This window comes from Fundulus heteroclitus, unplaced genomic scaffold (genome assembly GCF_011125445.2).
Source record: "Fundulus heteroclitus isolate FHET01 unplaced genomic scaffold, MU-UCD_Fhet_4.1 scaffold_55, whole genome shotgun sequence".
In the NCBI taxonomy this organism is placed as follows: Eukaryota; Metazoa; Chordata; class Actinopteri; order Cyprinodontiformes; family Fundulidae; genus Fundulus; species Fundulus heteroclitus.
Genome location: NW_023396978.1, coordinates 30635 through 42666, shown reverse-complemented (window position 1 = coordinate 42666; position 12032 = coordinate 30635). Strand labels below are relative to the sequence as shown.

The 12032-nt window shown below is 37.9% G+C and overlaps 1 protein-coding gene across 5 annotated transcripts in view; it reads left to right on the top strand.

Annotated features, from left to right (window-relative positions):
* The window catches only part of LOC105925585 (CAP-Gly domain-containing linker protein 4), a 45315-nt gene that overhangs the window by 21583 nt on the left and 11700 nt on the right, over positions 1-12032 (top strand). For 3 of the 5 annotated variants that reach the window (XM_036132847.1, XM_036132844.1, XM_036132845.1), the window contains 4 exons: positions 86-334; positions 2982-3117; positions 3230-3355; positions 11241-11336. In XM_036132847.1, the coding sequence (XP_035988740.1) occupies positions 86-334; positions 2982-3117; positions 3230-3355; positions 11241-11336 (607 nt within the window). The remainder of the gene's footprint in view (positions 1-85; positions 335-2981; positions 3118-3229; positions 3356-11240; positions 11337-12032) is intronic. The other 2 variants (XM_036132846.1, XM_036132848.1) reach the window with 2 other exon arrangements.

Below are 12032 nucleotides of genomic sequence, written 5' to 3'. Positions count from 1 at the left end.
TTTAGTTTTATAGCATATTGCAGCTTCTTTGAATAACATTAAGTCCAGTTCTTAAAGAACGAATCACTTTTTTTCCCCCTTCCAGAACGATAAAGGGCAGTGTCCAGCTGATGTTGTACCTGACCCTCTGGATATGCCCCTGGAGATGGCAGATGCAGCCGGCGTGGCCAAAGAGCTCCGGACTCAGCTGAGACAGGCTTTACCCAGACCCAGCTCCCCTCTGCCCCTCACACTGCAAGGCCAGGTCATCCCTGCTCTCTCTGATAACGCCAGGAAACAGCTCGCCTCCATGGGAATCCGACTCGGGGATCGTGTGGTGATAGCCGGACAGAAGGTGCGTTTACTGTTGCTGTCAAAGGAAAAGAGACATAATCTTTTTTTTTTTTTTTTTTTTTGTCTGATGCAGCGTTTTTAGTCTTGTTTAAAGCTGAGTCAAGCTGTGTCTAGATAAAATAAATCCCTCTATTTTTTGTGTTGGACTTAATCTCAGTGCTACAGTGAAGAAAACGATCACAGGTTTCTGATTATGATTCAGAGATTTGCAAAAAAAAAGACACCAAAAACAAACTTTTGACTTGTTTCCCAGCAGCAGTCTAATGCAGGAGCATCTTTGCTAATTTAGCAATGTTAGAAACCTAGAACCAAACCTCAAAGTGAGACGTTCACTACTGCACACCTCTATTACAGGCTGCATCTGTGGGTGAAAAGCCTGTACTCATTATGCATCTTCTTTGCCTGTCAGTAATCATCTTTTACACCTTTCTTTGATCTGCACCACCAACGGTGTCAACTAGACTGTGACTGTTGTTCATACTTCTCACTTTGAGCTCATTACACGTGTTCATTGCTTCAAAGTGGCACACTTGTTATCGCCATAAACCAGCACACCAATAAGCATTACTGCAAAGTCTCCTGACAAGTCACACTGTAATTGCAGGTTACGTTTCAGGAATATCCTCAATAACGGGCCATTTATGGTCTCGGCTGTCATTTTTGCTCCGATGTCACAACAGTAAACTGTTTATTGTTGCATTTCTTTAATGAGCAACAGGCATCGGAAAATTTCTTTCTCAAGAAATGTCTTTATCATTGCTGATCAGCGATCATCAGCGTAATCCTTTTGACATGAAGTGCTCAGAAAGCAAGAAGGGTTCAGCTCTGTGGGAGGAAAATGCATTTTCCAACTAGGCTGGTGACATAGTTGTGTTTCTGCTCCAAAATTCAGTTTGACTTGATTTGATTTGTAAAGCATTTGTATTAACTTGCTCGTTGGATGATTTGGATCATAAGTAATCACTCATTTTGGGTGGATTGTGGATTAAAATTTTCAATACTGTACAAATATAAGTGTCATGATTAGTTCTGTTTGATTGGGCCAAATCCCTGACTCACGCTCGGAGATAATTTCACAAAACCTGTTTTAAGAAGAATCAAGTGTTTTACTTATAAATATACAATCTGAAGTCGTGGTTTGAGTTCTGCTTACAATTATGACAGGCATGAATGTCACATTAATTTTCAGCTTCAAATTAAATCACAATCTTTCCTTCCCAGTATATTATTACAACTGCAGTGATTTTCTTTTTTTTAGTTGGGTGCAAAAAGATTTCTTTAATCCTCACAGGATCAAAAGTTCAACAGACAGACGCAGGTATATACATGTACCTAAATGTTTTTAATGATAACTTGACATGACCAAGGTCCATTATCTTCATGTGATGCAGAAAACAGCTCTGATGCAGCAGCGTCAGGGATTTCCTGTGTTACTGTTAAAAAGTAATCACCAAATCTGAAATGCCCCCAGATCTCAGAAACTGGATTTACTGCTTCTTCTACACTGTACTCAGGAGTTTATTAAAATTTAAATGAGACCTTATATAAAGATTTTCAGTTTTATTTAAAACAGGAGAGGCTGTGGGAGGTCTGCATTAGTCAGAGTTCAGTGATTCAAAGGAAAAGTTACTTTTCGTAAGGACAGGCAAAGATTGGATCATGTGAGTCTGTTGGCTTGACGGTGTTAGAGGTTGTTAAATTTGTCGGTTGTGGTGCTTAACTGGAACAATTCAGATTTACCTTGCAAATCAAAGTAATGTTGCAAATAAGGGCCCAAAATATGTAGCACTAAACCAAACTTTGTGCTCTGGTGAAATACAATGCATGTGAACCTCATTATTGTGCAGTTTGGCAACATCTGATTACAGATAAATGTTAAAAATCTGTTTGCCTGTGTGTGATTTGGAAATTAGGAATGCAAATGTTTGGCACAATCTTTGTGCCAGCGACTGATTGGACAGTGACCAGTTAAAAGCATTGCATTTATAGTCCCACACAGAGTGCCTATAGGAAGCACGTTTTAAGTTGTAGGATAAATAAAGAAGCTGTAGAAAGACTGTGAACTAAAAACGTTTCCATATGAGACTGGATTGATGTGGTGGAACTGACCTGTTTTGTTTTTTAACCTAAACAAATAACTTCATTATCTGTGTTGTTTGTTGTGAACACAGACTGAATGAAAACCAATTACCAATTTCTTTAATTACTTGTGTTTTCATATAATTATGGTAATTAAAAGCTTAAACATTGCCCAAATAGACTTCTAGACCTATCTGTTCAGTGTTGCTAATTATAACTCTTATCTTCCTTTTACTGCATAGACTCTCTTCCTGTCAGATGTAGGGACTGAAGACGCACCGATCAGAGTTTTGTGGTCGATTTCAGAGCTGACCTGCCCGCATATGGGCTAAATCTGGATTCTCTTGACCTTGACAGAGTTGACATTTCACACTTTCTTTAGAAACTTGCATCAGAAATGAGGATTGCGAGCCGTAAACATCACTGTGTGTATTCCCCTGGGAATAAATCTTAACTCTGAGATCTAATTTTAATTGGCAACCTGCAGTTTTGACCCTCTTTGTCATGTTTTGTATGTGTGCCATATTTAATGGCTTTTTTTTTTTTTTTTTTTTTGTATGTGTGCGCAGATCGGGACGTTACGATTCTGCGGCAGCACCGAGTTCTCCGGGGGCCTCTGGGCCGGAGTGGAGCTAGATAAGCCGGAGGGGAAGAATGATGGCTCCGTAGCAGGGGTTCAGTATTTCACCTGTCGACTCAAACACGGTGGGACACGTCATGCTGCAGAGCTTAATGATCAAACGCATTGATTCACCCACTCTTTAAACTGAGTCATGACTCCTGTTTTGTTCTGTGCCCCCCCCCCCCCTTCCAATAGGAATTTTTGCTCCCCTGTCCAAGATAAGTAAACCCTTGGAAAAACATAAATCGAGCTCTACAAAGACTCCTCTCCGCCCCCCTCGTCGCATTGACGTCTCCCGCGTTACCTCCAAGATTAACACAGGTAAAAAAAATAAAAATTAGAGCTGCTCATGAAATGTATTTGTTATATATGGTTCTGCTCACAGGATTAAGCTGTACTCTGGCCCTGTCAGGTTCACTGAACAGTGCAACAAGGGGATGCATGAAAGCTTTTAGGAAAATGTGCTTCCCTTAGGAGTTATGCCACTATGTGCATTAACAAAAAGACATGTCATAACACCGACCAGGGAATACTGGTAGCTTGAAAAGCCACGAAGGAATGAAAAATTCCTGAATATTTGTAAATGTGGGTGAAAAAGATCTAGTCAGAAGGAGGCAGATGATTTTTCATGTCAGACAATTTCTCGTACCACTCCTTGGAGACGGCCATGGATACAATGTTAAAGGAAAAAAAGGCAGCTATTTCAGAGTAACAAGAGTGCGCCTGTGAATGGCTTCCTAACATTGTGACGCCAATCAAGAGAGTTCAGATTATAAACGTACTCTCATCAGAGAAAACAAATGATGTTAAAAGGCGTCGCTTGTACCATGATCAAGCTGTGTAAAATTTAATTCAGGTTATAAGCCAGTCTCCGTTTCAGTATCAATCTCAAGGATGAATTTTTTTTAACTTTGCATTTAGCAAACTTTATCATATAACGCGAATCAAGATGGGAGTTCTGTATATTTCTCAGGATTGCATTTTTATTTAGAATCAACATTAAGAAAAATCAACACTGAAGCCATTATAAAAATGCATGGGAGCAATAGCGGAGTAATCAAGAACCAGACGCAGTATCACAGTAAATAATTGGTTGTGATATGATTTAAGTAGTAGAAACCTACAATTAAAGTAAAAGTCTACTACTGCTACACTACCACTAATTACAAATTATTGAGAGCTCTAGGGTGGTAAAACACAGGTTGTACTGCTTAATAGTAATTATAATCTCCAAAGGTTATTCTAAGAAGAAAAAAAAAGAATGAATTGTAAGTCTTGGGAAGCTATGACCGTACAGCTTTCAGCACCAGAATGACCACTAATGAATGAATTCAGCGGCTTTACTGTGGTCCAAAATCACCTATTGACTCATCACTGTGAGCTTTTCTGTGGTTTCAGCTGGAAGCTCATTCACTGCCAGGCTGTTGGTGCTGGCAGGTTGGCTGGAGGATTTTTGTGGTCCCTCAATTTGGATTTGAGTTTGGTTGGATATTAAATAAAATGCCCTAAAAGGAAATTATAAAGTGATGGTGAACACACATTTGAGGTGGATGAGGAAAATTGAAAATGTTGCACAGCTTGACACAAAAAAAAGATGCATTGCGTAATATATGAAGCATATTGAATCTGGAAAAGATGACATTTTTCTTCTGATCCGATCAGGCAAGGCTTCCCTCTAGTTCTTACTGAACCCAGTAAGAACCTAACACGGCTGCTGGATCATTGAAATAAGAATTATTGTTTGATGAATATTGTAATTTTGACTGTAACATGTTTACTTAACTTTTAAAGTTGATTGAGGTTGGAGGAAAATTCCTTGATCCCTTGCTCTTGAATCTTCCCTTTTAAAGTAACTGTTAAAGTATTTATTCAAATGTGGAATATATGAAAAATAAACACAATTTCAAATTGGAACATATAAAACTGGCTGCTTGACTCTTGTGAGCACGATATTTTGAACTGACCTGGAGGAAAACTGTTGTTGTAGTTGAAAGCTAAAATCTGAGAGGTTTGTTTGCTAGGGATGTAAAATCACCAACTTTATCACGATACAATGTTATATATTTTTTTTAATGACGAAACAATATCACAAAATCTGTTACTATTTCCGATCGATATGATACAATATCATCTGTCCATCTAACAATATTATTTAAATTGATATCAGTTCACAAAAAACAAAACAAAACAAAAAAAACAAATGGAGGGAAAAAACTAATTTTCAGCCCAAACTGTGCACAAAAAATAACTGTTTTAAAAGCTTTTGCTTGGTTTGGCCAAATATGATTTGACCATTTTATTTCTAAGCTCTCGCACAGGTATCAGGAATTTAAATCAAAAACAACATTCGTCTAATCTATACTAAGAAAAATAATGGATTATCTGCTCGCTATAGTCTCATGCCTGAATGTCAAATTAAAGTCATATCTTAAAAATGCCGTTATGATTGATATTTTCATCTTGCATTGCATAGAATTTGATCTTAATCTTTAAGTCGAAATATCGATGTATTGTTCCACCCCTATTGTTTGCACTACGCACAACTGATTGGTATAACTAAAGTAACTAAAATCAACCAAAGATTTGCCTCGCGGCTCATTGCTGCTCATGATCAGGAATTGTTGCAAAGTTTACCAACTTGATGCAATCAAACGCCCACTGGTGAGAAGCCACAGTTTCACTGGCTTTTCTTTATACATTTCTGGATCTAAATTAGACCCATCCGTCTTTAAAAGTGCCTTGAGATGACCTTTGGTGTGAATTGGTGCTTTATAGATGAATTATATTGATTGCCAGTTTTATTCCAACATGTTGAGGATTTGGGTCTCCTGTCACAGTCCCCCCTGTGAGGCGGGAGAAAAGCCATCAACTGGAAGTGTTTAGGTCACATATAGATGTGATTTTTATGCTCATTTTTTTCCTTGTTGAATGTAGATCCTATTTTATCTTTCCTACCCTGAATGAACTGTGTTACTGCGTGCCAGGATTTATTGCATCTCAGCTTTGATATTAATCTTTCGTGAAAGTGGGTTCTGAACCGCTGCCAAAGGACAATGCATACATTAGACTGATGACGGGACCCTGCTCTCTCAGTCCTTGAATGCTCGTTTCCACCAACTTCTGACAAATGGCTTCCTTTGTTAATTTCCATCAGAAACCGTGTCTTATGTTTTTGTTATTCCTGCCTCTTCTCCGGTTTACAGCTGTATTGTGGTGTTGTAATTGTCAGGGTTCTGAAGGCCGATTGATTGGGATGTGACTGGAATACCGGACCTCAGAGAGGCCTTTGCAGTTCAGTGATTGATAGTCCAATTAAGCAGAGTTTAATAACTAGGGCATAGACAGGCTGAGTGGCCTGGCAGCCATTAATCACAAGGTGTGTGAGTGAGTGTTTACGAACGCTGTACAATACATCTGAGGGCAAACGTGTCTGCTCCGTTGTGCATCTTGAACTAGGCTAATTTATGACCACACACTTCTCAGGGCTGTTGTCAGCCCAAAACTTTCAGAGCCACCTGCATTTTACTATCCCACTCCATCACAGCTTGGAGGCAGCTTGCTCGTGTTTATCGACGGATCGGTTCGGTCATTGCGAAACTGTCTGTTCTCCTTAACCAAGCGAGTCAGACCCAGGAGAATGCCAGCCTGGCCCCTGTTGTGTCTCTGTGGGTCCGGCCTCAGAGGGCAGAGGTGGCACTGGCGGCATCACAAAGGAGCTCCGCCTTGACTTGTAAAGCCTCCCTCTGCCACCTGAAGTGAACGTCAGGGGCGTGGAGGAGGATGGATGGCACCTAGAGCGCTCTGCAAGCTAAAGGTCAAGTGACAAGAAATGTTTGCTATTCTAAGTTGGAACTCAGTCAAGTGAAGAGGAGAGCGTTTCCAGCTGCCTCCAAAGTAAAAACAAAAAAACAAACACCTCTCTGATTTTTAGGATCTTCTTGTGTACAAAACTTGAGCGTAATGTGTCTCATGAATCCTGATTAGGGAGATTCTTTTCCCTACATTTATTTCACGGATGTTTGCTCAATGATGGCCAATAGGAAAAAAAAGTTTTTGTCATTTAAATGGTAGATTTCATTTACTACTACAAGCCGGATAAAAGCCCAGACGTTGTAAAGTTTCATTGTTTAAGGAAGTTTAAAGAAGGCACATTTTCTGCTTCAGGTGAGATTAGTTTTAGTTGTTTACCTTGTGAGGTTCTTTTCAAAAGGGGTTGCATTTGCTGCCATTTCACTTTTTATTTGAATGTAATTCCTTGTCTCAGCATATTTATTAGTCTTTCTAAGACATAGAGTGAAATTATTCCCTTATTTTGTTCTTATGTTCCAGGATTTTTTTTAATCTAATGTTTTTAAGGTATTTATCAGCTCTGCCTCTAAGCGCTACACTTTTACAGCGTAAATACAGTTCACATAGTCAATAAAGGTAGAAATGAAGGGAATCATGCTTGTTTAATGAACGTAAAATCGTGCTATTTTTATTTTTAATGTTCAGAACGTTGAAACAAGTTGACAGTAGAAAATGTAAGAAATTTACTGGACCCTTATCAGTTATCTAATTGTCGAATGTCACATATTAATATATTATACAAATTGTCTAATCTATCTAGCAGACTTCTCAATGTCATTAAAAGAGTAAAAAGTATTTGCTAAAAAGGCTACTCAAGTACTGAGTGGTTGTTTAAACAAATTCATGAACACAAACAAAATTTATGAAAATTATGTAATAGACGGACAAAAACACAAAATGATGTGCAATTTGAAATAATCTTTAAAAAAATGGAAAAAAACAAAATACAAAATTCCGACAGAAGAAACACTCATTTCCAACAATTTATCGTAATGTAGTTTGTGAAACTTATACTTCCAGTAGATTATGTATACATAATAATAAACAGTGCAAAGTACTTCCTGAGACACAATATATATTTTGTTCACCGTGTTGTCACTTAACCCCCAAAGGCACAGCAGGCTCAGCGGATGGAAAATTACATAAAAGGTATATAGCCACTAGGGCTGGGCGATGTGGCTTAAAAATAAAATCTCAGATTTTACTTTACCAAATCCGATTATTCGATTTCGTTTTTCCTCCTTTTCTTTTCATAAAAAGAAATGAAAGAAATTAATTTAAAAACTTGCTTTTAAGATCAGGCTTCACATCACTTGTGTAACTTCAAACTAAGTTTTAAAAAATATAGTAAATGAGTAAATTAAAGTGCCTCGCCTTAAGGCTAAAAAAAAAGGTGTCCTTTTACACTATTTTGACAATATATTTTCCTAAACATATATTCAGCATTGCGTGCTGATCTCTTCACGGAAGCCCAATGATTAATTTGGAAAAATAAAATCCCGATTTTCCAAAAATAGCCACATTATATGCTTAAAAAAGACCAAAAACCGTTTGATCATGATAAAATAAGGTTATACAAAGCCTCCATCCTGATAATGTTTTGATGGTCCTTTTTGTGGATAAATATAGCCCCCGCACTAGGCACGATTAGAAGATATAAACAGATGTGGCGCCATCTAGCGACAGTATTGCATATCTATCATAATGCTGGTTTTCTTAATCAATAAATCTAAATTAAATAATGCTGTACCGACCCTGACCCTCTGCAATGCCCCGCAGTAAAGCGGCAGCTCGGCGTGATCTAAAACTGTTATTAATTAAATACACCGATCTAAAAGTAACTGTAAGAGCCTCATATCAGAACATTTACTCACGTCAGTCAACTCTGCAGTCACATCTGAGTAATTGGCAGGTTTAGCGTCCGTTTTAGTGATCACCATGGTTCATACTGTATTCCCAACGACATTCTAGTCTTTTCTTTCTTGGAATCATAGATTATTATTTTTTTCCCACTAGATCCTGGAACATTCTTCATTGTTTTGTTTTGCTAATAGGCGTTAGCTGTTTCCTGGTTTTATGTATGTACAGCGCATGTGCAGTACATACTTCCGTTAAAATCATAAATAAACACAAAAGGCTGTATCTACTAACAAATTGAGCAAAAACAAAGTATAAAACACCATAACAACTATTACGTCAGCAGGAGATATTTCATAGAAACAACCAGAGTGAGCTACTGACGTATCAATAAATGGAAAAACTAAACGTGGCTATGCACCTTTAAAATAATAAGTCTCAACTTAACACAGACTGTATGTCTGTCTGTGTCTGTGTGCATTTTTGGTTAAAACATTCCTGCTCTTCATCCAGTGAAGTGCCAAGAGGAAGGTAGAGTATCCAGGAATTGTTCCCAGGTAAGATAATTACTGGAGGTAGTGAGTCATTCATATTGTGCCTTTTTAATTGGAGCAAAACTGCACAAGTTTTAACTGCAATATGGAGGAGAGCACAAACCTCCCATTTTATCCTTTCTGCACTGGTTGTCCATTCATTTCAGAGTTTATTTATCAGTATTTTAGCCTTTGATTGGTCTTGCCCCTCCCAGCCTCTCTGAGCTCCTGCCCCTGCACTGCCCTTCTCAGCCCCTTAGATCAGCTGACCAGCTGTTGCTGGAGGTGCCGAGGTCACGGCTGAAGCTCTGGGGAGATCAGGCTGCAACTCCCAAAATATGGAACGTTTTGCCGCTACAAATTAGACACTTTTAAATCTGCTCTATCCATCTCTTTTTGGCTGTTAACCCGTATTAATTGATTTTAGTTTCTTCCTGTCTTGTATGGTCTCATAGCTAATTTAACTTGGGTTTCATTTCATTTGTTTTAAATGTTCTTTCATTTTAGTCATTCTTTTTATTCATTACTTTTGTAAGTGCCTGCTGTTTTTAAAAGTGCTTTATAAATGAAGTTGCCATAGTTCAATTAATTAAATTGTTCAAGTTAGAGTAAAAGGTATGGTACAGTAAAACTAGTCCTAGAAGTAGAAATTTACAAAACGTTACTCAAGTAAAGATAACAGAGTAAATAGTTATTAGAACATGGGGGTTTCTATATGGATGTACTAAAAACAAATATTTCCTTATGAGGACTACACTGACCAAGGTCTTTAGAGCCTAAGATTTGACCTTGGGGATACTAACTGCACTATAACCATTCTCACATTCATAAAAAGCTACAATTTTTTCTCTAATATCATTGCTGAATTTTTTCCCACTTGGTACCATAATAACATGCACCTGTAAGCCCCAGAGCAGCAAACTACCAAAAAATCAGCTTTCAGGGATGTAGTCACGCTGATGATCAGCTAGTCAAGGGCATTTAATCAGCAGCTCCTATCTGCTATGTTCCTTATGTTCAACAAGGATTGATGTCCAACTCGACAAGCCATTCTCTTGAATAATTATATTTTAAATAATAAACAGTTACATTTCTTATTTTATGTAGTCCTTGTTTACAAACATCTTTATCTACAGGCCATTTTTGTTGCTTGTGATTAATGCAGAGAAAAGTCAAAATTAAATCGCAATTATGGTTGAAATATATCACAATTCAGATTTTTGGCAAAATTGTACAGCCCTAATTATCATGCAATACAGAAAATACTGACCTATTTTATCTTGTCTAGAGTGTGTAGTAATGTGTATTTCTATTTTTCTGCGACTTTTTCCATTTCTTCTAAACAAATTTATTATTTAGAGAATTTCTATCAATAATATAAAAGTTTATCTGTACTATAGTCTTTGCACATTTCTCCACTCTTCACGATTATTTAATATTTTTCCTATTTATGTATCCTCAACAAAATTACACTATTTGAGCCGCACCTGTAGCCTGTCAGGCCACTGAAACAAATCAATTTAAAGTTTCTTATCTAGTTATTAATAACTGTATGATTGTTAAAGAACTGTATTTGCTCATATCCTTGGATCAGCCAATCAGCTCTCTCTGTTTCCATCATCTTCCCTGCTTAAGATACTTTTAGTAGTTGAGAGGGGGACAAAAGTCCTCCTCACAACTACTAAGTTTTTTTCATTTTAGGGGTTCTTCTTAAGGCCTATAGTGCTTTGTGACTTTTAAACTTTATCTTACAGAGGTGAAACTTTAAGAAAGATCTTAGAATTTGGGAAATTGTATGATTTCAAAAAATTGAGAGCTGCATCTATTCTTAGGATTCTTTGTGAATGCGGTCCCTGGTCTATTTCACAGTCTGGCACATTAAACCCTAGAAATGAAATTGTGTTGTAATGTCTTTCTATCAGCACTGTATGTGTCATTAAGAGCTCATTGTGTGTCTGTGTGGAAAGGGTTATCTTCCTCGCTTAAACAAACACCTGACAGTGAAAAACGTCCACCAGGTCCCAGTCAAAAGACAGAGGACGGCACCTCAGTCAGTCAGACAGGTACTGTGGTGTGTGCCGACTCCTGAGTGCGGTTTTTCAATCTGGTTTAGAGATTGTGGTTTGGGAACGTGTCTGCATTATTAGTGCCGTGTTTTTACTAAAAGTGTGGAAACTAAACAACCCAGTTAACAATTAATCTTGATAAATACTAATACATGAATCCAGCATAAAAAGGTCTGTCTTTAGGGAGCTCTGTGATTATAACGAAGATAATTTAGAAGCTGAAAAGCTGTCGCAAATTGTTATGAAACAGAGCCACAAAACACAGTCTCTTTAGAGGTTTCTTTTCCATTACTGTCTGTTTTTCAATTTGTTTGGAGCTGAATCTTCCTCTTAAAGCACTTTGGCACAGACCAAATCAATTACCCTCCAAGCAGAGGCCATTTAATGAACTTAAGGCCTAGGAAGGTCTTTGGAAGGTAAAAGCCTAATGAGGTCCCGCGTCCAAATGGCCTCTAAAGAGGGAATTGGAGCCCTCTGCTCAATTTTATCCCCCATGTTGGAGGAGAGCATTAACTTGTTCGCCTTTAGTTGGTTTCTAGCAATCGCTCACACCAAACAAAGAGGAAAAAGCTCTCCTGATTTGTGCTGCGGAGGTTTCTGGAAATATCCAGCCTTTAAATGTCTGGGTTGCTATGCTCTGTCACAAATAAATTACGGACCCTTGTTATATCGTAGTTTGACTCAGACCTGGGG